Here is a 25,701-nt window from a genome sequence, read left to right on the forward strand (position 1 = left end):
TGCATCCATTGTCCAGGGGCATCTTGTGGATCTTCTCCCCTCCCCAATTTATATGTCCCCCTTGTAACTCTTGTGTCCCTGTGTCCCATTTGTACCTTTAGTGTCTCCCTTGTGAGTCGTGACCTCCTCTGTCCCCTTGTGTCCTCTTAAATGCCCCCCCCCTTGTCCTCTTAGGTGGCCCCTTTGTCCTCTAAAGTGCCCCCCTGTGTTGTCTTAAGTGCCCTCTGTGTCCTTTAAAGTGCCTCCTGTATTCTCTAAAGTGTCCCCTGTGTCTTTCAAAGAGCCCCCTGAGTCCTTTAAGTGCCCACCGTGTGCTTTTAGATGCCACCCATGTACTTTTAACTGTCCCGTGTCCTTTAAAATGCCCTGTGTGGTATTAAGTCACCCCTGTACTAGTCTGTCCTGTGTCTTCTTTGTCACCCGTCTGTCTAAGGTATCTGTGTATGGTTTATATCTTGTAATACATAATCCGCAATGAGTGTTCGTGTCCCCGGGACTGTCCCGTCCCGCCCCTCTATACCGGTGTGTTTCCGCCCCTGTCCTCGGTTGTCCCATCCCCTCTAACTACGTTCCCCGGCTCTCTAAGGGTTACTTGAGGAGTGTGAAGGCATAGGCTTACCGCTGGATGAGTGTTTGTGTCCCCGGGGCTGTCCCGTCCCGCTCCTCTTTACCGGTGTGTTCCCGCCCCTGTCCTCGGCTGTCCCGTCCCCTCTAACTACCTTCCCCGGCTCTCTAAGGGTTACTTGAGGCATAGGCTTACCGCTGGATGCTAGCAACGATCAGCGGTAAACCTCCGTGCTAAAGCCGCCGGGTGGTCCGTTCGCGCTGCCAATGCCTTCCTCCATTCACTTCCGCATTGGTGATGAAAGCGGAAGTGAATGGAGGAAGGCATTGGCAGCGCGCACGGACCACCCGGCGGCTTTAGCACGGAGGTTTACCGCTGATCGTCGCTAGCATCCAGCGGTAAGCCTATGCCTCAAGTAACCCTTAGAGAGCCGGGGAAGGTAGTTAGAGGGGACAGGACAGCCGAGGACAGGGGCGGGAACACACCGGTAAAGAGGAGCGGGACGGGACAGCCCGGGGACACGAACACTCATTGCGGATCATGTATTACAGGATATAAACCATACACAGATACCTATAAACAGACGGGAGGTCTGGACAGTCGCGGGGACACAGGATTTAAAGGGGGTGACAACTGGCGAGGGGTAGAAATTGCAGCATCCGGACCATAAGACGCAGGCACTTTTCCCCCCCATGTTTGGGGGAGGAAAAGTGCGTCTTATGGTCCGAAAAATACGGTAATACAGATTGAGAGAACATGTATGTAAAAGTTCTATTGAGGTCGGCACTAGTGATTGGTGCAAGCACCTCTGAGGCACGGAGTCTAAGTGAGTACGGATCTTCACCATCGCACCCCACAAGGGGTGATGGATAATCACCCTTAGTGGATGATGGACTACTTTGCTGCCTGGTGCCCACCAGGTCACAACCCTCGGGACTGCTCACCAGTGACGAGAAGAACAGGAGGGGTGAATCAAACGATGGGGAAAGAGAGATTAACTGACAGGGCTGACTGACAGGACAGACTGGCAGGACGGATTGGCAGGATTCACTGGCCGGACTGACTGAAAGAGCTGACTGACAGGACTGGGTGACAGGACTTGACAGTGAAAACTGCCTGCAACATGTCGCAGGTGCTCAAACGAAACAGCAATGAGCACTGAATGGACAGAGTTTAAATACCCTGGTCTTCGCCAGTGCTGCTGTCCTGCCCACCATCTGAACTATAAAGATATTTCAGAGCTGTGCACACGCTCCTTCAGAATGCGCAGCGAGCCGAAGGAGGACTGCCTCCATGCTGTTCCCAGAAGTCTGCCAGGACGACGTCTGAAGAGACCCTTGAGTATAACAGTGTACTTCTCTGTCCCCTATAAGGCAATGTCTCAATCTCACAGTAAGTATTGCAGGATGTCACGGACGGTTGCGGGGCCGCAGACGCGTCCTGGAACCGCCCGTGAAGAAAAAGCGATCGCACTCCATTCTCTGCATCGATTGCGCTTCAGATCAATAGAATCTGGATTTATTGTGTAGGAGAGTCTGCAGCCTTTTCTCAGCAGAGAGATCGCATCACCTTAACTGCAGGATGGCTCTTTTGATATGCTAATGAGCAGGGACAAACTCTTGAGTGCAGAAAGCTTGTCCCAGCTGATTTCACATTCTGATGCTAATTACAGGAACCATAAGGTTCCTTTCATACAGGGCATCCTGGCTGCAGCCAAAAGCAGGAAGAAATGAATGTTGTATATGGTTCTGTGCATATTTAAGGAATACCGTTCAGGTGAGGAATGTGAAAGTTATATCATTCTGCTGGTCCGGATCTTGTGAGTATTTTGATATTAAATCGGGGCCACTGGCATAACCAGAATTCGGGGGTTTCCACTGTTTTTTAACCGGGCATGCAAACATGCCCAAGTTTGGTATCATATGAACTGGCCTAGTCTGAGAAATATGAAAATATGATGGTCATGTGTGTGAGGAAAGCGTAAGCCGAGATATGACAAATATCATATTTGGTGGGCAGAGAGCACCCAGCCAGGGGGCTCACCGCCCCTGTCCAACCCCTGGGCTGTACTTGAGGCTCCACCCAAAGGTGGGCATTGTTCAAAAGTCTTTGGAAGGAACCCCTCAGGCATTCCTCCATTTTCCATCTTCATGAACACACGGCCACCGTGAGGAACAAGTGGTGGCCATCTTGCCAGGGCTGAAACAAAGGGCACATGGCTAGCGGCCATCTTGTTGGAATTGAAACAAAGGACATCCTCCATTTTGTTTGGATTTTAAAACTTGCTGAACTCTGACTTTATCTCTGGAACAAAGAACTTTGCAGAACTTGAAACCGTTTTGCTTGGACTTTATGATTCTTCCCACAAAAGGACATATTTCCACAAACCCTAAGTATTTTCTCCCTTTTATTTTTTATACTGGCTACTACTGTTTTAATAATTGTTGATTTTAATAATTGTCTGTATATATTAATTATTTATATTGCTTTCAATAAACCGACACTATCGTCAGTTGTTGTTCTAGCTACCCTACTATTCAGCACGCACACAACTGAACCAGACCTCTGAAGAGACGTTACTATTGTTTGTTGTTGGCTAGACAGAATACAGCGTGTTTTAACCGTTTTTATTCGCAGGACCAGTCAGTCAGTAAATCGGGTCCACTGGCCCATACCAGTGGTGGTGGCAGATACCCTGGAAACGTGTGTAGGTTATATTTACCCATATCTCACAGGCTCCCTTCTGGTGTGTCTGCGGTTTGTCCCAACGGTTCCTGCGCAATGACTGCGACCAGAGTTCGCACAATCCGTGTGCTGGCACCGTTTGGAAGGTCATTTGCGGTCTGACCACCAGGGCTCCTGTGACAGTGTTAGGCAGCGGTTGGGACCTGTGTTGTGCTGAAAAGTATCTAAGATAGCGCTAGCGCTATCCAGAAACGAACTAATTCGTTGGTGTAGCTGGAAGGCAATATATTTTTTATATATACAGAGAGACTGTGTAGCCAGTACCCCTCCCCGAAAGTTTTATTTTATTTGGCATGGAAATGTCCGGGAACTACCAGAACATGTGCCTAGCAGCAGGGCTGTGGAGTCGGAGTCGTGGAGTCGGAGTCGTGGAGTCGGGCAATTTTGGGTGCCTGGAGTCGGAGTCGGGAAAAAATGCACCGACTCCGACTCCTAATGAATTTGTAACTGTAATTAAAATAGAAAATATGATAAAATGTTCTATTTCTCAGATAATAGTCATTAAAAATAATGTATATATACAGTATATATACAGTATATATACAGTAATAGCTGTGCTTAGTCCACAAAAATGAAATAACCCAATCAAAATTAGTTACTTGTGCTGCTTCAATAAAGCAGTCCCCGTATTTTTAAGGTCAGATATACATATCTGATTGTGACTGTATATATGATGTGTACACAGGAATCTCTTATATATGTTACGGCCAGAACCCGAAGTTTGGCCAGAACTAGAAGTGGCCGGCCACTTCGGGTTCTGGCCGGCCAATGCGCGAACTGGCCGCTGCGCTGCGGCCAATGTGAGAAATGAAACAATTCCTGTAAGGTTTAATGTGATGTTGTGGCCGCAGCGCAGCAGGGCAAAATGTATCACACATCTTTACTTTATTCAATGGCATTAAGCCGCCCGGCTTTTTCCTCTGCCTCTCTCTCCTCCCCCCCCCCCCCCCCCCCCGCCTCTCTCTCCCCCCTTCTCTTATGGGCACAGCCGGGCGGGGACACGCGTGTCCAGGAGAGTCGTTCCTCGCGGCAGGAGAGCAGAGCGGGGAGGCTGCAGACATTGCTTCTGCCAGCACCCGCTCTGCAAGAACGGCAGGATTCCCCTGCCGCGACGAACGACTCCGGAGGGACACGCGTGTCCCCGCCCGGCTGTGCCCATAAAGAGAAGGAGAGAGAGAGGCGGGGGGGGGGGGGGGGGAGGAGAGAGAGGCAGAGGAAAAAGCCGGGCGGCTTAATGCCATTGAATAAAGTAAAGATGTGTGATACATTTTGCCCCGCTGCGCTGCGGCCACAACATCACATTAAACCTTACAGGAATTGTTTCATTTCTCACATTGGCCGCAGCGCAGCGGCCAGTTCGCGCATTGGCCGGCCAGAACCCGAAGTGGCCGGCCACTTCTAGTTCTGGCCAAACTTCGGGTTCTGGCCGTAACATATATACTAAATAACATCTATGCTGTAAGAATAAAGCCTGATGTGTAGCTGTGTCACTAATAGAGATGGTCAACGAGATGGAAATAATTCTGCATTGATGCTGATTTATGCAAATGTATGCATTCCCTTTGCTGATGAAATCAAATAATTTGATATGTTATTAAAATTTGGTTTGGTGACTACAAATTAAAGGGTAACTGAGACGGATGAAAAGTAAAGTTTTATACATACCTGGGGCTTCCTCCAGCCCCCTTCAGGCTAATCAGTCCCTCGCTGTCCTCCACCATCCGGATCTTCTGCTATGAGTCCTGGTAATTCAGCCAGTCAGCGCTGTCCGGTCGCATGCCGCTCCCACAGCCAGGAACATTCTGCACCTGCGCAATAGTGCTGCACAGGTGTAGTATGCTCCTGGCGGCGAAGTGTGTGCATGCGCACTACGCCCGACTGGCTCAAGTACCTGGACTCATAGCAGAAGATCCAGGTGGTGGAGGAGGACAACGAGGGACTGATTATCCTGAAGGCGGCTGGAGGAAGCCCCAGGTATGTATAAAACTTTAATTGCATCTGTCTCAGGTTAACTTTGTTACACAGTAGTACTATACTCTACATATGCACTCCCAACAGAGCTGCAGGGAATCCACTGAGAATGCTGTGCACATTGAACACAGAGCTGTTGTCTGTTTACAATCTCCTCATTCCCCTGCAGAGTACCTGAACATCATTCTTACATGTACCCACACTGACTGAGAATCCTGACCGTACAGAGGTTGTGCATCCTGAGCGCCCTGCCTTAACAGTTACGCAGGAGAATGTCAGTATGGTCCCCAATCCCAGAGTTTCTGAAAGTACTCGCCCAGAACTGGCCAGTACTGGACTGTCCATGGGTGCTGACCCAGTAATGCAGCAGGCATTACGGAAGCTGATGGAGACTGACCTGGAAAAGTACATGGAGTACATGGAAGCACGAGAGGAACGGGAGCGCCAATCTGCAGAACGCCACGAAGAGAGGGATGCCGCTGAGCGAGAACGGGAGCGCCAACGACAGCATGAGCTAAACATGGCAAAAGTGCAACAGGCCAGCCGGAGTTCTTCGCCCAGCCTCCCTGCGGAAGGAGCTGCACCACCCGTAAGTGCAAATTTTTAATTCGCTAATATTGAAAAGGACACAGACATTGACTTGTTTTTGCGGTCTTTTGAAAAAGCATGCCGTCAGTATCGTCTGTCCCAAGACCAGTGGGCCAGACATCTGACACCTTTGCTGCGCTACAAAGCGCTTGATGCTTTCACAGAATTGCCTGCGGAGAAAGATAATGATTATACCGCTATAAAAGACGCTATCATTACTAAGTACCAGCTGACGCCAGAAGCCTATCGCAAAAAGTTCAGGGCCTGGCAGAAAAAGCCTTCTGATTCATACCGAGATGTGGTCAGCAGTTTGCTCACCACACTCCGCCAGTGGACTCTAGGCCTCACCAAAGGGTCTTATGGTGTCCTGGAGGACTTGATAGTCCTGGAACAATTTCTGAACATTTGCCCTGCTGAGGTACGACAGTTTGTGTTAGAGCGCAAGCCGGCGTCAGCAACTGTCGCTGCAGACCTCGCCGAGACTTTTGCAACTACCCGGGTGCCTGATGCACGCAAAACCGCACCATCCAGCTGGAGGGGAGGTCAGCCCCATACCCTGGCAGACTCTCCTGCCCCTGTGAGCCGTCAGCCACCAAGGCCACTCAGTGCAGCTGCTGCACCCAGGTCTGCAGCCCCTGGAGAGGTCACCTGTCACTACTGCCGCCAGCCCGGACACATGAAATTCGACTGTCCGGAGCGGAGACAGACACCACCAGCACCTGCATCACCTGTACCTCACCCACTGCAGAGGCAACCCGCAAGCGAACCACAGCCTGGATCATCAGATTTTGTTCTGTTTGCCTGCGGAAAGGAAATCCGCGACCGAACCGACCAGCAGCAACTTGTTAGAGTGAACGGCCAAGTTGTCACCGGATTCCGAGACACCGGAGCTGACATCACGTTAGTTCATTCACACCTTGTGCCAAAGGAGAGCATCAGCTCCAGCCGATCCCTTGCCCTTACTGGAGTAGAGGGCACCCTTTTTCACATAGCCCACGCGAGAGTGAAGATGGATTGGGGGGTGGGAATCCAAGAAAGGGTTGTTGGGGTTATGAAGGATCTCCCAGTCCCTGTGTTGCTAGGGACTGATTTGGGCAAGCTTGTGTCCTACTACGAACCTGCCACGACCGCCTTGTCGCTCACGGAAGGAGACGGACTCTCCACCCACCACCAGGTACTTTATACACTTGGGGGAGCACCAGGGGGAGGTGGGTTGAATGTGCCCAGTTCAAGGGTGCCCGGTTCAATAGTGCCTGCTTCAAAGGCACCTGAGTTTGATGTACAGACTGTCTGTTGTGATGATGATGTAACTGTACCTGAGTTTACTGTACAACCTGTCTGTAATGAAAAAATGTCTATACCTGTCAATGTCATTAATGCCTGCAACGATGATTTGAGTAATGCCCGTCTGTGCCCTTCTGAAGGTGTACCTGTACTAGCAGTATCGCGCAGCTGTACTGCTCAGAACCCGAGCTCAAAACAGGTGGAGGGGGTTCCGGCCTCCTCCCCCTCCTCTGACCGCAGGGATGAGACCTTTCAGCCGCTGGCCTCGTGTGACATGAGCAAGTTGGCTGAAACTGACAGCGCTGTATTCACAGCAGCACTACAAAGCGACCCAAGCCTGGAGGTGCTCAGGCAGAAAGCCACTGAGTCCCTCGCAGACAGGGCCGCTTTCAAGGTGTACTGGGAAGGTGGGAGACTGTACAGCGAGTCTGTACAGCCCCCTACCGGTAGATCACATGTGAATACCAAATGGCTTGTGGTCCCGAGTGCGTTCAGGGGACATGTGCTGAAATCCGCACATGATAATTCCCTGACAGGACACTCTGGTGTCCGCAAGACACTTGCATGTATTCGGAGGTAGTTTTATTGGCCAAGGATGAACAGGGATGTAGCAAACCACTGCAAAGCATGTGCCGTCTGTCAGGAGCTGGGAAGGTCCAGGGATTCCCGCGGGGTTCCCTTAGGTCCACAGCCACTTCGCAGGGAACCCCTGCGTGGGCTGGCTGTTGACCTACCCAACCCACTGCCCGTTGTCAGCAGTCCCAGGCAGACACCACATCCGACCGCAGTGGCGCCAACGCCCTGTCCAGAACGGTCCATGTCGGGTCAAACCTGAAGGTAGCAGACCGCGACCTATCCAGTGGAACCGAGCCGCAGGCGCCAATGGGTTTTCCCGCCATGCCGGCAGCTTGAGACCCATCAGCCAGGTTAGCGGCGCCGCCACACATCTTGCGGATATGTGTCTAAGCCGCAGACCAGAGGGGGGGCTGTCACGGACGGTTGCGGGGCCGCAGACGCGTCCTGGAACCGCCCGTGAAGAAAAAGCGATCGCACTCCATTCTCTGCATCGATTGCGCTTCAGATCAATAGAATCTGGATTTATTGTGTAGGAGAGTCTGCAGTCTTTTCTCAGCAGAGAGATAGCATCACCTTAACTGCAGGATGGCTCTTTTGATATGCTAATGAGCAGGGACAAACTCTTGAGTGCAGAAAGCTTGTCCCAGCTGATTTCACATTCAGATGCTAATTACAGGAACCATAAGGTTCCTTTCATACAGGGCATCCTGGCTGCAGCCAAAAGCAGGAAGAAATGAATGTTGTATATGGTTCTGTGCATATTTAAGGAATACCGTTCAGGTGAGGAATGTGAAAGTTATATCATTCTGCTGGTCCGGATCTTGTGAGTATTTTGATATTAAATCGGGGCCACTGGCATAACCAGAATTTGGGGGTTTCTACTGTTTTTTAACCAGGCATGCAAACATGCCCAAGTTTGGTATCATATGAACTGGCCTAGTCTGAGAAATAGGAAAATATGATGGTCATGTGTGTGAGGAAAGCGTAAGCCGAGATATGACAAATATCATATTTGGTGGGCAGAGAGCACCCAGCCAGGGGGCTCACCGCCCCTGTTCAACCCCTGGGCTGTACTTGAGGCTCCACCCAAAGGTGGGCATTGTTCAAAAGTCTTTGGAAGGAACCCCTCAGGCATTCCTCCATTTTCCATCTTCATGAACACACGGCCACCGTGAGGAACAAGTGGTGGCCATCTTGCCGGAGCTGAAACAAAGGGCACATGGCTAGCGGCCATCTTGTCTGAATTGAAACAAAGGACATCCTCCATTTTGTTTGGATTTTAAAACTTGCTGAACTCTGACTTTATCTCTGGAACAAAGAACTTTGCAGAACTTGAAACCGTTTTGCTTGGACTTTATGATTCTTCCCACAAAAGGACATATTTCCACAAACCCTAAGTATTTTCTCCCTTTTATTTTTTATACTGGCTACTACTGTTTTAATAATTGTCTGTATATATTAATTATTTATATTGCTTTCAATAAACCGACGCTATCGTCAGTTGTTGTTCTAGCTACCCTACTATTCAGCACGCACACAACTGAACCAGACCTCTGAAGAGACGTTACTATTGTTTGTTGTTGGCTAGACAGAATACAGCGTGTTTTAACCGTTTTTATTCGCAGGACCAGTCAGTCAGTAAATCGGGTCCACTGGACCATACCAGTGGTGGTGGCAGATACCCTGGATTGGTGTGTAGGTTGTAATTACCCATATCTCACAGGCTCCCTTCTGGTTTGTCTGCGGTTTGTCCCAACGGTTCCTGCGCATTGACTGCGACCAGAGTTCGCACGATCCGTGCGCTGGCACCGTTTGGAAGGCCATTTGCGGTCTGACCCCCAGGGCTCCTGTGACACAGGATATTGCTCTTTATTTAGATAATGAAGCAGATAGAGGCAGAGCTCTGCACTCTGTCCCACCCTGTTGCCACCCATCTCTGCCCACTCCTGTAACACCGCCCCTCCATGCTTGCTCCTATGTGGCTGGTTCATCCCAGCTCATAGTGCAAAGAGTGAGCTGGGATGTGCTGAAGTGTGCCACAACACCTATAAATAAACATATGTAGATGTGCAATGAGGCCCCTTGATCTTATCAGCATTAATTTTGCTGCTCCCCTCCACCATTTTCATGTTTTGTTTTGTTTTTTCCAATTTATAAATTCATAAACCATAGACACACCTAAAATTTAGAGGACAAAACTAGAAAAATAATTTTTGGGGGATAGTATTTGGATAAACTAAACCTGGTGCATCCATAGTATAGGGGCATATTGATAAGTCGCCCGGTAAGTTGGGCACAGGGTGAGCCGAATGGTGTCTCACCCTGCTGCCGCCGAAATTCCAGGCTGCGTCAAGAAACACTATTCCCCCTCCGAGTCGTAGCAACTCAGAAGGACATGTAATTCCCGCATTACACATGTGCGCACTGCTGAGCGATGGCATTACAGCCATGGCGGCGCCCAATTCAGGTATTACGTGCCGGCCAGTCAGTGCTGAAATGAACGGCTTTGTCTTGTGGAGCTTCTCCACCCAAACTCCTGATGTTAGTGATATGAGGCAGGGATTAGACTGTAAGCTAAAAGCTATGATCTGCCACAATACATTACACAACAAAGACCACAGGTAAACTGTAATCAATAAGTACCAGCCAAATTCATCAATTAATATGTATTAACCCATAATACATCAGGATCAGGGCAGCTCCATCATTCTGGCCAGCAGTACAGCCTTGTGCAGCCCCCACTCTACCACACCAGTCATCAACATAGCCCCCCTCCCCCCCCCCACACACACACGTGGCAGCGCAGGACAGGCAATTTCCTCCTGGACACCACAGCATCACACAGGCCCCTTGATCTGGCTCCAGCCAACTGCCTCCTGGTCCCTCGTGGGTGGAGTGTAGGGGAGCCTACCCTATAAACAGAATGTGGGCATGACTCCCCTACACTCCACCTACGAACTGCAGAACTGCATTCCAAAGCACACAGCTCCCACTGCTCCACCAATGTTAACCCTGCACCACCCATGAACTCCAATATCCACTTTGTCTCCTCTATGCTTCTTCGTCCCCTTTCTGCCCCTATCCTACCCCGTGGACAGACTGTGTAGCACCTGACTTGCTGCAGAAGATTTGAGCACCGCTGATGGCATCTCTGCTTACACAGCACTCAGACTACCCTTCCTCTGGTCCTATTTTACCTCCATTTTAATTTTTTTTGTTAAAGGATACATCCAAGAAAAAAAAAAAAAAAAAAACAAGATCTACATACCTGGGGCTTCTTCCAGCTCATGGCAGCCTATCTGTCCCTCGCCACAGCTCCGTTGTCTGCAGATCCCCTCCGTTTCAGATGCCGTTCTTGCCAGGTCAGCATCTACTGCACCTACGCGAGTGTGCGGCTGCACCCCCAAAGACGGGACCTTTCTGCGCAGGCGTGGTCAGCATCTGCAACAGAGGGGATCCGCGAACACCGGAGCTGCGGCAAGGGACAGATAGGCTGCTAGGGGCTGGAGAAAGCTACAGGTAAGGTAAGTAGACCGGCACCAGAAACAGGTGTAACTATTATTCCATCCTCTACTTAGGCAGACAATGCATCCTACCCAAATAGGGAGGGAACTAAGGTAGCTGTCCTGGAGGATTCGTAGAAATACCGCTACCGGTAAGTTCTAACCGTAGTTCTCTCCTCATCCTCCAGGACGGCTGAAAACATGAGAGACCAACGAGGAGTCAATTTACCTTAGGGAGGGATAATGTTCTGTAACACCTTCCTGCCGAATGACAAGTCCTGGCTAGAGAGGAGGTCCACCCTGTAGTGTTTGATAAACGTATGGTGGTCTTTCCAGATGGCCGCTTTGCAGATTTGCTCTAGTGATGCGCCAGATCTTTCAGACCATGAGGTTGCTAGAGACCTAACTGAATGAGCTTTAACACCTTGTGGAGGTGACTGACCCTGATTAGAGTAGGCTGAACTAATAACTTCCCTAATCCATCTGGCTATAGTATCCTTTGATACCTTTAAACCCTTTTTTGCCCCCGAAAAAGAAAGAAAAAGATGATTTGATCTCCTGAAGGAAGAGGTAGCATCAAGATAAGCAAGAACTGCTCTTCTGACGTCAAGTTTATGCCATTCTGCTTCCTTGGCATTGGAAGGAGGGTCACAAAAGGACAGGATAATAATCTCTTGGGACCTGTGAAACGTCGAACTAACCTTAGGGAGATACGCAGGATCAGTCCTAAAGACTATCCTATCTGGGAAAATTTGCATAAATGGATCCTTCACTGATGGTGCTTGTATGTCACTGACTCTACGTGCTGAAGTAACCGAAAGTAAAAATACAGTTTTAAACGTCAGAGCCTTTAGAGTAGCTCTATCTAAAGGCTCGAATGGATCATTAATCAAGGATTTCAAAACTAAATTTAAATCCCAAGGAGGAACAATCTTGACCGCCACGGGTCTGGTCATAGTGACTGCCTTCAAAAAGTCAATGATGGCCTGTTCTCTGGCCAATCTAACATTCAAAAATAAAGAAAGGGCAGCTACTTGTACTCGTAAGGTACTAGGGGCTAGACCCAGATCCACCCCATCCTGAAGAAAATCGAGAATAATTGGAACATCATTACTCACGATTCCCTTTCTTAATTTCCAAGAACAGAAAACTTTCCAAAATTTACAGTAAATCTTTCTAGTAGTGAGTTTCCTACATCTTACCATCGTAGAAATTACTCGATCTGAAAACCCCCTATCCTTGAGGGATTTCCATTCAAGAACCAAGCTAACAGGGAAAATTTCCCCGGGCTTGGGTGAGACATTCCTTTCTGAACTAGTAGGTCTGCCCTCAAAGGAAGAAACCATGGGCCCTGAGTTGCCAGACGACAAAGTTCCGGAAACCAAATACGGCGAGGCCAGAACGGAGCTATGAAGATCACCTGGGCTGCCTCCCTTTTCACCTTCGAGAGCGCTCGAGAAATCAGTGGAAATGGAGGGAAAGCATACAACAGCCCCCTCGGCCATGGTACTGCTAGAGCGTCCATTCTCTCCAGAGGGGAGGACTGATCGAGGGAAAAAAAGAAACTTGTCTTTGAATTGAGAGGAGACGCAAAGAGGTCTACCTCGGGGGAACCCCACATGCTTGAGATCTCTCGAAATACCTCCCTGTTTAGGGACCATTCTGCTTCCACCAGGCAGGGCCGACTTAGCTGGTCTGCCAAAAAATTTTGCGAGCCTCTTATATGAACCGCGGTTATTGAGAGGAGGTTTTCCTCTGCCCATTGCACGATCTCAAGAGCCAAAGATCTGAGATCCTTGGTTCTCGTGCCTCCTTGCTTTCGAATGTAGGAGACTGTGACTATGTTGTCTGATAATACTACAACATGAGTCTGTTTTAGTAATGGCAGAAAATGGTACAGGGCCAATTTTACAGACATGAGTTCCTTGTAATTTGAAGTTGTTAACAACATCTCCTGATTCCATATACCCTGCGTATGCTGATGGGAACAATGAGCCCCCCACCCCCTGTGACTGGCGTCCGTATAAATTCTCATCACAGGAGAGGGGTGCCAGAATCTTCCCTGATTGAGATTGGGTGTCCACTTCCACCATTCAAGTGAATCTTTCACCCGTTGGTTCAACACAAATCTGCTGTCTAGGGGGGCTCTGCCATGGTCGAACAGATTTAGAACCCAATCCTGCAAGATCCTTGTGTGACTTTGGGCCCACACCACTGCAGGGATGAGTGAGGTCATCAACCCCAGCAGAGACATTGCCTCTCTGAGGGAAACGCTTTCTTCTGCTATAAAGGAAATTACTCTCTGTTTTACCATGTCCTGTTTTTCTTCTGGAAGAAAGGTCATCTCCCGTGATGCGTCTATCCAGAATCCCAGATACAACACCCTTTGTGACGGAATCAGCATTGATTTTTCCACATTGAGGAGCCATCCCAAGTTTGACAAGACTTTCATGCTCAAATCTACATTTGCTATTAATTTTTCTCTCGATTCTGCCAGTATCAGTAGATCGTCCAAATAAGGAATTATTGTAACCTGGCACAAATGAAGATGAGCAGTAACCTCCGCCATGATCTTGGTAAAGATCCGCGGGGCCGTGGAAATACCAAAGGGAAGTGCTCGGTACTGGAAATGGCATATTGAGTCCCCCAGGACCCAGAGGGGTTTTTTTATCATGAATAAAATCCTTGGTGCCACTGATCCTTTGGCACTCTGGATATTACACCCTGTTCTAGCAGAGATAGGACTGATGACTTTAGGGCTGCGGCTTTTTCTGTTTCTCTTGGGCAACCTGTCAGAACAAACTTTTTTTTTGGGGGGGGGGGGGGGGCAGCAAATTTGATCCTGTACCCCGTTGCTATCAGATCCAAAATGAACCGATTTTGGGTAACTTGACTCCATTGATTTACAAACTGAAGGAGTCTTCCCCCCCACCCGTAACACGTCATTTGTCTTCCTTAGGCCCAGTAGAGGGCCCTTTATTGAAGATAAAGGAGGACTTACCCTTTGCTGCAGGATAAGTCCACCTTTTCTTCTGTGGCTGTGTTCTTTGGTCCTTTTGAAAGAATGGCTTCTTTCCTCGAAAGGATTTCCGTGGCAGTGCCTTTCTCCTCTTATCGGGAAATTTCTTTCCCTTACCAGAGGATCTTTCCAAAATCTCCTCGAGGTCCTTACCAAAGAGGAGGTCTCCCTCGAACTTCATGGCACATAATTTTAGTTTCGAGCTCACATCCCCTTCCCAGGTATTGAGCCAAATCGCTCTTCTGGTAACATTAATTAGAGCCGAGATTCTGGCCGTTGCTCTAAGAAATTCTGTCGCAGCGTCTGCCAGGAAAGCAACAGCCCGTGAAATTACTGGAAATGATTCAAGTATCTCTGCATGAGGGGTTCCTGCAATCAGATGATCCCTCAACCCAGCCAACCAATTATTTAAATTTCTGGCAATGCAAACCGAGGCAATAGCCGGTTTAAAAGCAAAGGCAACGGCTTCCCAGGCTCTTTTAAGCATAGTTTCAGCCTTTCTGTCCATCGGGTCTTTTAAGGACCCAGTATCTTCAAAGGACAGATCGGTATCTTTCGAATATTGTGAGAGGGCTGCGTCCAATTTTGGACATTTAGCCAATCGGGATATATCTTCCTCCTTGAATGGAAATCGCCTTTTAAAGAATTTTGGAATATATAATCTTTTTTCTGGATCACTCCATTGATCCGTAACAATTTTAATAATCGCTGGATGTACAGGGAAAGACCTACCCTCAATGGCCTGTAGTCCCTGATAGATACCATCTCTGGCAGAAGAAGCTGGGGACTGTTCAAGAATTTCTTCTGCCTCATAAACTGCTTTTAAAAGCTCTGACGTTTCTTCATCACTAAATAAATATTTAGCAGATTTAGCCCTGAAAACAGAGTCAGAATCAAGTTTATCCTCAGTTTCCTCAATGGAATCATCCGCCGAGGAAGTAATGGCATAACACTGGACCTCAGTTTGACCTGCAGATGAGGTTCCTGCCTGTAGGGTATCTTGCACTGAAACCGGCTGGGTCAGCTGGCCCGTTAGGCTAGAAGTAGCAGAGGGCTGCTGAGAAACCGTAGGCATGACAGAAGCTGACATAACACTTCGAAAGGCCTGAAAAGTTGAGGTAAACTCCTTCCTCATAGACTCCATAAAAGTTAACATAACGTCAGAGGGGTCAGCTTTATCTTTCCCACTACACTTCTGACAAGTAGATTTAGTGGAGGAGGCTGAAAGTTTAGCATCACATTTAGAGCATCTTTTAGATTTTTCTCTATGTTTCAACCCAGGAGTCTACAAGAAAACACAAACAAGAAAACACTGTTTGTAAAAAAACGGCCCAAATCAGCCTGTCAAATATACAATATATATCTGAGGCTCCATGCATGTCTATCGCTTATAAGAATAACTTCAGCACTGACAAGCAGCAATGCCTATCTCAAAGCGCACCACACGTGCAAAAAAATGCAGCCGACTGATCTCCATACCTGTACTGGATCAGAGTTGCTTTTGCGGCCATCCGCGGAGGAACCAGTAGCCTGCTCCATGTCCTCCGTGTAGTCTGAGTGGCTGGACTGTACTGGCGTAGAAGACGCCGCCGCTGCACGCTTTGAACAGCGCTGCGCCCTGTGACCCGGAAGTGGACGCCCCTTCCGGTAACCACCAACCAGATCGCACGTTTTCCTCTGCCACCGCCCCCTCACGCACCAGCTGGCTGCAGACTCCCGGCTGGCGTCTTCCTCCACGAGGAGTCCGCAAGCGAGCACGGAAACAAGGAGAGAAGGCACCGTCCACCGCTTCCCGCCCAACACTAGCTCACACGCAGGCAATGAGGTGTTCTAGGGCCAGGTGTGCTTTATGTAAAACTTGTACTGGGCGTGTTTCCTAGGGGGAGGAACTAGCTATCTCTCATGTTTTCAGCCGTCCTGGAGGATGAGGAGAGAAAAAAAGGCCATCGAGATTATTATGTTTATCGTGGTGCCCATGCAATTGGCAAATCCTAAACAATCCAAAAATCAGATTGAAAAGCAACCAGGGCACTCATGAGGAGGTAATCTAGCACACCATAGGCTTCATTCATCCCCCAATTTAGGGCCCGTTTCCATTACTGCGGAATATGCCGCATAGAGTCGGGACTGGCTCAGGAGTGTCTGGTTTAGCCGCCGAAGACGTAGAGGGTGCGCCCTGGGCGTTTCAGGGCATATACCACATGGTGTGGTCTTGGCGTGCTCGGTGTAGGTGATGGCATCGTAGATGACATTCTCCAGGAAAATCTTCAGCACTCCACAGGTCTCCTTGTAGATGAAGCCGGAGATACGCTTGACACCCCCTCTGCAGGCCAGATGGTGGGCTTAGTGATGCCCTGGATGTTGTTCCGGCGCACCTTCCAGTGCCGCCTGGAGCATCCTTTCCCGAGATCTAATGGAAAAAGAGGCCTTACTAGTTTCCAGGGCTATCATTTCACCACTCCCTATAAATACTAAGTGTCAACAAAGGGACCGATCCAATTCACTTTTTCTCCTACATTTTCTCCTAGGTGATATATTTTACGTTATCAATAAAAGGCCTTTTAAAGAGAACCCGAGGCGGGTATTTGAAATCTTAAAGGGGAACTGAAGTAAGAGGTATACGGAGGCTGCCATATTTATTTCCTTTTAATCAATACCAGTTGCCTGGCAGCCCTGCTGATCTATTTCTCTGCAGTAGTATCTGAATAACACCAGAAACAAGCATGCAGCTAGTCTTATCGGATCTGACTTTAACCTGCTGAGCGGTCTGGACGAGCTCAGCTCGTCCAACACCGCCAGAGGCTGCCGCTCAGGCCCTGCTGGGCCGATTTCAATGAAATAAAAAGCAGCACACGCAGCCGGCACTTTGCCAGCCGCGTGTGCTGCCTGATCGCCGCTGCAGCGCGGCGATCCGCCGCGTGCAGCGGCGAAAGAGGGTCCCCCCAGCCGCCCGAGCCCAGCGTAGCCGGAACAAACAGTTCCGGCCAGCGCTAAGGGCTGGATCGGAGGCGGCAGACGTCAGGACGTCGGCTGACGTCCATGACGTCACTCCGCTCGTCGCCATGGCGACGAGGGAAGCGAAACACGGAGGGCCGCTCATTGCGGCCTTCCGTGTTATTCCTTGCCGCCGGAGGCGATCGGAAGATCGCCTCCGGAGCGCCCTCTAGTGGGCTTTCATGCAGCCAACTTTCAGTTGGCTGCATGAAATAGTTTTTTTTTTATTTAAAAAAAACCCTCCCGCAGCCACCCTGGCGATTTAATCAGAACGCCAGGGTGGTTAAAGTCTGAAATACCTGATCTGCTGCATGCTTGTTCAGGGGCTAGGGCTAATAGTATTAGAGGCAGAGGATCAGCAGGGCTGCCAGGCAACTGGTATTGCTTAAAAGGAGATAAACAAGGCAGCCTCCATATACCCCTCTCTCTTCAGTTCCCCTTTAAAAGACTACAGAGGCATGTCCTGTGTATAATGACATCATGCCTCTGGGTCTTGCTAATGCTGCCTCTTCACCCCCCCACCCCCCCCCCCCCCCATGGTCTTCTGTGTCCTCCCTGTTGTTGAAAGCGCCAGGTTAGCAACAGTCTCCTTGTCGGTAGCCGTCTATTTACCCTTTGTATATCTATCAATGCGCGCTCTCCGCCTCTGTTCGCCTCCTGTGAGCTTTCTCCAATTGCAAGCTAAGCCGCGACCCAGGAAGTACCTCCCAGGTCGCGGCTTAGCTTCCAATTGGAGGAAGCTCACAGGAGGCGGGCAGCGGCGGGGACAGAGGCGGGGGAGCGCGCATTGATAGACATACAAAGGGTAAATAGACGGCTACCGACAAGGAGACTGTTGCTAGCCTGGCGCTTTTAACAGGTGGGACCCGGGCACTGGCGTATCCAGATGGGGGTTCCGGATGTATGGAACACCCCCTGAGACTCTTGTACCTTTAAAAAAAATTCCCTGAAATAGATGAAGCGGGCGAGCTGGTAAAGGCTTGCCTCCTGCAGGGACTGTGGGAAAAACTCAGCTCTTTCACTATTGTAAATGCTCCATGCTCCATCCAGTGACTGACTAAGCATTACCTTGTACTCATACTGTGCTGCATGATCTGATCTTTCTTGTATTCAGGTATTGTCATTTTGCTGTATGTCACCCCTAAATATTGTATGTATCCCTATTTATTGTCCAGCGCTGCGTAATATGTTGGCGCTTTATAAATACAACAAATAAATAATAAATAAATAAATTGTAAAGACTACATGTAGACAGCTACAAAAGGTATTTCACAGGTTGAAAAGTTTTGACAGTCCCTAAACTCCAGGAGGGCTGCCTGTAGCTTGTGTGAGAGGCTGAACATCCCTTACATCCTCCACACCCCTATGGACGGTATACCTATATCATTCCCCTATTTTGTTTTTGCTTTGGCAATGCTAAATGTATTTGGTCCTGCCAATAAAGCTTTTTTGGATTTGGCTGGCAGGGACAGGAGACACATTACATGCAAGTAGCCGGGGTGATGTGGGACTGCAATACAGATACTCTATCTGCATTCACTATTGTTTTCCTCCTTCCTCTAGTGCTGGCTGGAAGGGGGGCAATCTCCCCCCAGGCAGCCTTTCATTCAGAGATTTTGTGTCTGGTGTATTCAGGTGAAACACTAGGCTAGCTGATAAAAGTGCAATTAGAGGGCAGGCAAGCTGGTAAATATACACAGCATGATGCAGAGCTTGCCTGGAGGGTCCGTGGGCAAACATCTGTCTGGTCTCTCCTCATTGTTATAATGACTGCATGTGTGGATAAGGTGTTAAACAAGGTGAAAAGTTTTTGACAGTCCTGAGACTCCAGGAGGGCTGCTTTCTGCAATACAGATAAGCTCTCTGCTCCATCTCAGGCTATTCTCAGTCTCTCTCCACTCCTCCTCTTACTGGGCTAATGCATGCCAAAATCACAATAGCAATTGCTAGCAATTAGTGAGTGCAATTTTGTCAAGCGATTTTCAGAGCAATTTCTGAATGAATTGCTCAAAAAAATGCTACATGCAGTATACCTGCGATTTTGAAAAAATCACAACGCTGCTGTGAGAACACCCTCATAGGGTAATATTAGCCAAGCACTTTTCAAATCATTGTCAATTTGAAAAACGCTCAAAAGCCCTCTTGGTGTGCACCAGCCCTCCCTCATTCACCTTTGTTTCCCTCTTTCCCTAGTGCTGGGTGTTTGTGTCTTCTTGTCATACAGGAAAGCTAAATAAAAGTGCAATCCTGGTGAGGCAAATTATTATTATTTAGTATTTATATAGCGCCGCCATCTTCCGCAGATGCATATAACCCTGCATCATATGGCTATCGCTTGTGCTATGTGACACTATGTGGCATATTATTCCACTGAATTGTCCAAACTAAGTCTATCTGCCTTTCCTCTCTCGGGGAGTTGTTCCAGCGCTGTCCCCCGTTCAAATTTGCTGTTACCAGAAGCCCTCAGAAACACTTGTGTCCTTGAGTACTTCCAAAGACAGGCAGCCCCGTAATACAAACAACAAGATTTGACCTTATTCGAAACCTACTAAAACATAACTTTTACTTCATATTTATTAAAAACGTACAATATTTTCTATTTTTTCTTTTTATCAATTTTCAATTGTCTAGCTAGGCAGTTAAATAAACGTTTAACCCAAGGGGCAATATGTGTTGATTAGTCACCCAGGGTTACTGCCTTCAGCCAAACACTAATTTTGCTGAGTAATTTCTACCTAAATAAAGAAAAGCCCTCCACCAAAACCGACATGTTTCGGCTCATAAAAATAGAGCCGTCGTCAGGGCATATATAATTAAAGTGCTAGGGTGCAAAGTGCATTATAGTAGAGACACACAGCTATTTACAAAAGCATTATCAAGGAAAATAATAAAAGAGAGATGTTCTCTCAGGCAAAGTCAGCTCCGTAATACAAACAACAACTCTTCTGCGTCCCACGGCGGCGCGCTGACGTCATCGGACGTCCTCCGGGCTGTACTGCGCAGGCGCAGTAGTTCTGCGCCTGCGCAGTACAGCCCGGAGGACGTCCGATGACGTCAGCGCGCCCGCGTGGGACGCAGAAGAGCCCGGCCATGGAGCGCAGAAGAGCCCGACCTGGCAGCCGGCCTGGCCAGGTCGGGTCGGCCACCGAAGACGACCGGAAGCCTCTGGAGCGGCGGCGAGGGCACCTCCTGCCTGCCACGGGCTGGAGGAAGCCCCAGGTAAGTGGATAGGGATTTTTATTTTTTTCAAGAGTTCCCTGAACCTTCCCTTTAAAGTGCTAGGGTGCAAAGTGCATTATAGTAGAGACACACAGCTATTTACAAAAGCATTATCAAGGAAAATAATAAAAGAGAGATGTTCTCTCAGGCAAAGTCAGCTATCAAATTAGCAGCGTTGCTCATCTCCCTTATATATCCATGGGAGTGGGTGGAGTCATATCGTTTAGTGCCTCCCATCAACCATTAGGATTTCCATTGGTCCAAATGGTCATCAATCAAAATCCCCTAAATCCTATTGGGTACTCTATCTTCCCCCTGTAGTTGAAAATACCTTATTTCTGCAAAAACTATACCTCCACAAAGTTCACTATGGCTAGTATACCTTCCTTTACAGCTAATGGTTCCAAAGATATGTCCCAGCCAGCTTAAATCTCTCAAAACGCCGTCCTCGGCGAGGATCTCCATAGGACTACATTGGGGACACCCCATTGGTCCAAGACAGAGCATGTGATCCAGCGTCATCCCTGCCTCCCCTCCCACTAAACGTCATGAGGAAACCCGCCTCGAAGTACAATCCCCGCCGCCTCCGATATACGGGGCGTGGTCTCAGGACGTGTCACTGTTGCCATAGTGATGGTAAACAGCCGGCTCTTCCGTATTCATCAGATATACTTCTGCGGAGCAGCCCGCATTGTCCGCCTCTCTCCATGGCAAACTCTCAGCGCGTCCCGGTTGCCATAGTGACGGTAAACAGCCGGTTCTTCCGCATTCATTAAATACATACATGCGGAGCAGCGCGCATTATCCGCCTGTCTCCATGGCAACCTCACAGACGCAGTCTCTTCCACTTTCCCTAATACACGTCTGCGTGGTGTATCTATCCACAGTGCGCACTGCTCAACATAGAGGCACATCAATATTTCTCCATTCGCCCAAGTAAATTCCTCATCCTCATTGATTTTTAATATTGATTATTCTACAACATTACAATTAGCTTGGGACATTATTCACAAATACCCAGTACCATTATGTCTCCTGATTTTTTCATACCTGGATAGTGTTGCATTTATAACAGAAGGCCAGATAACCTTCATAATTGATATATTAGAGCAGGTGCAAGGGAGTTTATCTGGGAATGCAACTACACTTTGCTTCACCAGGTTTATGTCAACACCCTATACACCTCAAAACTAACATTTGTCACTATCTTCTAGCAGAAAGAAATTGGAATCAAATAATTGTAACAATGTCATGAGATTAGGCACTTGTAGATGTATCCTAAGACACCTATAGCAATACTCAATTGCAAGGAATGAAGGATAGTGTAGGGCAAATAAATGCTAAATGAGGGGGAATACACTTCTTCCAGAGGTCCCTCAGAGCTGGGTAGGAAGGGAGGGGGGGGGGACCTTTCTTTTCAGAGGAAGAGAAAAAGGTGGTATTAAAAATCAATGAGGATGAGGAATTTACTTGGGCGAATGGAGAAATATTGATGTGCATCTATGTTGAGCAGTGCGCACTGTGGATAGATACACCACGCAGACGTGTATTAGGGAAAGTGGAAGAGACTGCGTCTGTGAGGTTGCCATGGAGACAGGCGGATAATGCGCGCTGCTCCGCATGTATGTATTTAATGAATGCGGAAGAACCGGCTGTTTACCGTCACTATGGCAACCGGGACGCGCTGAGAGTTTGCCATGGAGAGAGGCGGACAATGCGGGCTGCTCCGCAGAAGTATATCTGATGAATACGGAAGAGCCGGCTGTTTACTATCACTATGGCAACAGTGACACGTCCTGAGACCACGCCCCGTATATCGGAGGCGGCGGGGATTGTACTTCAAGGCGGGTTTCCTCATGACGTTTAGTGGGAGGGGAGGCAGGGATGACGCTGGATCACATGCTCTGTCTTGGACCAATGGGGTGTCCCCAATGTAGTCCTATGGAGATCCTCGCCGAGGACGGCATTTTGAGAGATTTAAAGAGGAGCTGTTAGGTATAAGGTCTCAGAGAAAATAAACACATATATCAGTAGCTAAAGATTGGCTGTACTTACATTACATATGCATTTCACTGTCCACGTTTGGATTTCACAGAATTTGTATATAGTATATGCAGAGATAGATGCTCCTGACAGCTCATGGCAGGCTCCATGTTTTTCTGTCAAATGTGTCGTCATGTCCTGCCTGCTTCCTGATCACAGATAAGCTTGTACTAAATAACACAGTGTGCAGTGAATATTAATGAGCCATGTGGCTAGGAACAATAGCTGACTCCTGCAGTGTAGTCTGCCCGAGATTTATCAGTGCTACGCGATTACAAGCTGCTGTAAGGTCTCATTAGCAGCCGAGGGGAGAGCCCCAGAATGCTTTGCAGTAATATGCGGCTTGCGTCTTCTTAAGAATAACAGACTTGCTGATAAGCACACATCAAAGGTAACTGAGATTTTTATCTTCACTAATTGCTTTTGGGCTTCCTTCTAAACTGTTTAACACAGGAGAATAGAGGTTTAAATTAGCTTCTGCAGCCTGACAGTTACTCTTTAAGCTGGCTGGGACATATCTTTGGAACCATTAGTTGTAAAGGAAGGTATACTAGCCATAGTGAACTTTGTGGAGGTATAGTTTTTGCAGAAATAAGGTATTTTCAACTACAGGGGGAAGATAGAGTACCCAATAGGATTTAGGGGATTTTGATTGATGACCATTTGGACCAATGGAAATCCTAATGGTTGATGGGAGGCACTAAACGATATGACTCCACCCACTCCCATGGATATATAAGGGAGATGAGCAACACTGCTCATTTGATAGCTGACTTTGCCTGAGAGAACATCTCTCTTTTATTATTTTCCTTGATAATGCTTTTGTAAATAGCTGTGTGTCTCTACTATAATGCACTTTGCACCCTAGCACTTTAATTATATATGCCCTGACGACGGCTCTATTTTTATGAGCCGAAACATGTCGGTTTTGGTGGATGGCTTTTCTTTATTTAGGTAGAAATTACTCAGCAAAATTAGTGTTTGGCTGAAGGCAGTAACCCTGGGTGACTAATCAACACATATTGCCCCTTGGGTTAAACGTTTATTTAACTGCCTAGCTAGACAATTGAAAATTGATAAAAAGAAAAAATAGAAAATATTGTACGTTTTTAATAAATATGAAGTAAAAGTTATGTTTTAGTAAGTCTCGAATAAGGTCAAATCTTGTTGTTTGAAATAAAAATCAGTTGTGTGTAATTTAGCCCCGTAATACGCCAGCGCACTTTTGTGCATGGGCAGTATGGAGCCACCTGTCTTCGGAAGCACTCGGGGACATAAGTGCTTCCGGACCTTTCAGGAATCCCCCCCTTAAAAATCCTGCGTTTGCCCCTGCCGGGGGGACTTGAGGCGGCATTACCGAGACCCAGAGGCATGTGATTATGTACAGGACATGCTATTGATGGTATCAGCAGCGTTTCCACGTGCACATCAGATGTGGGGAAACGCTGCATATTCCGCAGTAATGGAAACAGGCCCTTGGGGTGGGGGGGGGGGGAGGGATGAATGAAGCCTATGGTGTGCTACATCACCTCCTCCCGAGTGTCCTAAGTGGTGCCTTGTGATTCAGAATTACGCAGGGGTGAGTTCTGAACCATGCGCGTGCGTGCACAGCAAAACTAAGAATCGCTCTGCACATATTCTCAGAGTAACTTCTGGAAAGGCCCAGATGAGAGGACCAGGCAGAGGGAATTTGACAGACCCCAATCAGCATCTTAATGGTGGCCACTAACAATCCAATCTTTTTCATCCAATCTTACCATACATGGCTACATAATCCATTAAATATATTGAATATATTCACTCAGTTTACACTTCTACTACATAGATTTGGTAAAATTCCATGAAAAAGATTGAATCATTAGTAGCCACCATAACACTCATGAGTAGGTAGCATAGCCCACCCTGTGCTTGCTTCCATGTGTATTCCCCCTGGTTAGGAGTACTTGAAACATTTTCTGTTGCTCCTCTTAAAGGGGAACTGAAGTGTGAGTTATATGGTGGCTGCCATATTTATCTCCTTTTAAACAATACCAGTTGTCTGGCTGTCCTGCTGATCTATTTGGCTACAATAGTGTCTGAATCACACCAGAAACAAGCATGCAGCTAATCTTGTCAGAGATCTGACAATAATGTCAGAAACACCTGATCTTCTGCATGCTTGTTCAGGAGCTATGAATAAAAGTATTAGAGGCAGAGTATCAGCAGGCAAGCCAGGCAACTGGTATTGCTTAAAGGGGAACTGAAGAGAGAGGTATATAGAGGCTGTCATGTGTATTTCCTTTTAATTAATACCAGTTGCCTGGCAGCCCTGCTGGTCTATTTCTCTGCAGTAGTATCTGATTAAAACCAGAAACAAGCATGCAGCTAGTCTTGTCAGATCAGACTTATAAGTCTGAACCACTGAAACACCTGATCTGCTGCATGCTTGTTCAGGGGCTATGGCTAATAGTATTAGAGGCAGAGGATCAGCAGGGCTGCCAGGCAACTGGTATTGTCTAAAAGGAAATAAACATGACAGCCTCCATATACCTCTCTCTTCAGTTCCCCTTTAAGGGCCCATTTCCACTATCGCAAATTTGCATGCGTTTTTCGCATGCAAATTTGCATAGCAATACAAGTGAATGGGACTGTTTCCACTTGTTTAGATTCCTTTGCGTTTTTCTGTGCAGAAAAAAAAAATCGCATGGCAGAGCCATCAGAATTCACATACCGCTATGCGAATCGCATACAATGTATTTAATAGGAAATTCGCATGTTTGGGTATACGAAATTTCATGCAAATTCGCATTTCGCATATAAACAATGGAAAAGCACATGAGCACTGCAATGGTTAAATTCGCATACATCGTCATCCATGCGAATTCGCATAGACCCGCATGCGAAATTTGCACCTGCATGCAAATTTTTACCGCAGAGATTTGCACCGCACAAGTGGAAATGCAGCATAAAAGTAAATAAATATGGCAGCCTCCACATCTCTCTCACGTTGCACTTTAACTGGATTATGCATTCAGTTGTGAGGCTACTTAGCAGAGTTCTGCCATACCTGACTGGAATTCATAGTTGAGTTGTAGCTTTTTCCTGAGCTTCACAGTGACTGTAATCTGGGTATGCCAGTGCTGCAGAATATACCTCACCGTCATCAAGCAACTGCAAGCAACAAATCTTTCACGACACTTAGTGCGCACCTCTCT

General features: G+C 47.9%; 2 protein-coding genes across 2 annotated transcripts in view; both read right to left on the reverse strand.

Annotated features, from left to right (window-relative positions):
• The window catches only part of RASGRP1 (RAS guanyl releasing protein 1), a 315,245-nt gene extending 303,703 nt beyond the window's left edge, over positions 1 to 11,542 (reverse strand). Inside the window, exon 1 of the mRNA XM_068253917.1 lies at positions 11,462 to 11,542. The gene's annotated coding sequence lies outside the window, so the exon portion shown is untranslated. The remainder of the gene's footprint in view (positions 1 to 11,461) is intronic.
• A 4,856-nt stretch (positions 11,543 to 16,398) lies between these two features.
• On the reverse strand, positions 16,399 to 25,651 carry LOC137532917 (histone H4-like). Its single transcript, XM_068253921.1, is given in 4 exon segments — positions 16,399 to 16,456; positions 16,458 to 16,590; positions 16,593 to 16,661; positions 25,554 to 25,651. Coding segments are annotated over 4 exon segments (357 nt in total). The 5' UTR covers position 25,651.
• Positions 25,652 to 25,701: the final 50 nt, after the last annotated feature.

The sequence above is a fragment of the Hyperolius riggenbachi genome, chromosome 9 (genome assembly GCF_040937935.1).
Source record: "Hyperolius riggenbachi isolate aHypRig1 chromosome 9, aHypRig1.pri, whole genome shotgun sequence".
Taxonomy (NCBI): Eukaryota; Metazoa; Chordata; class Amphibia; order Anura; family Hyperoliidae; genus Hyperolius; species Hyperolius riggenbachi.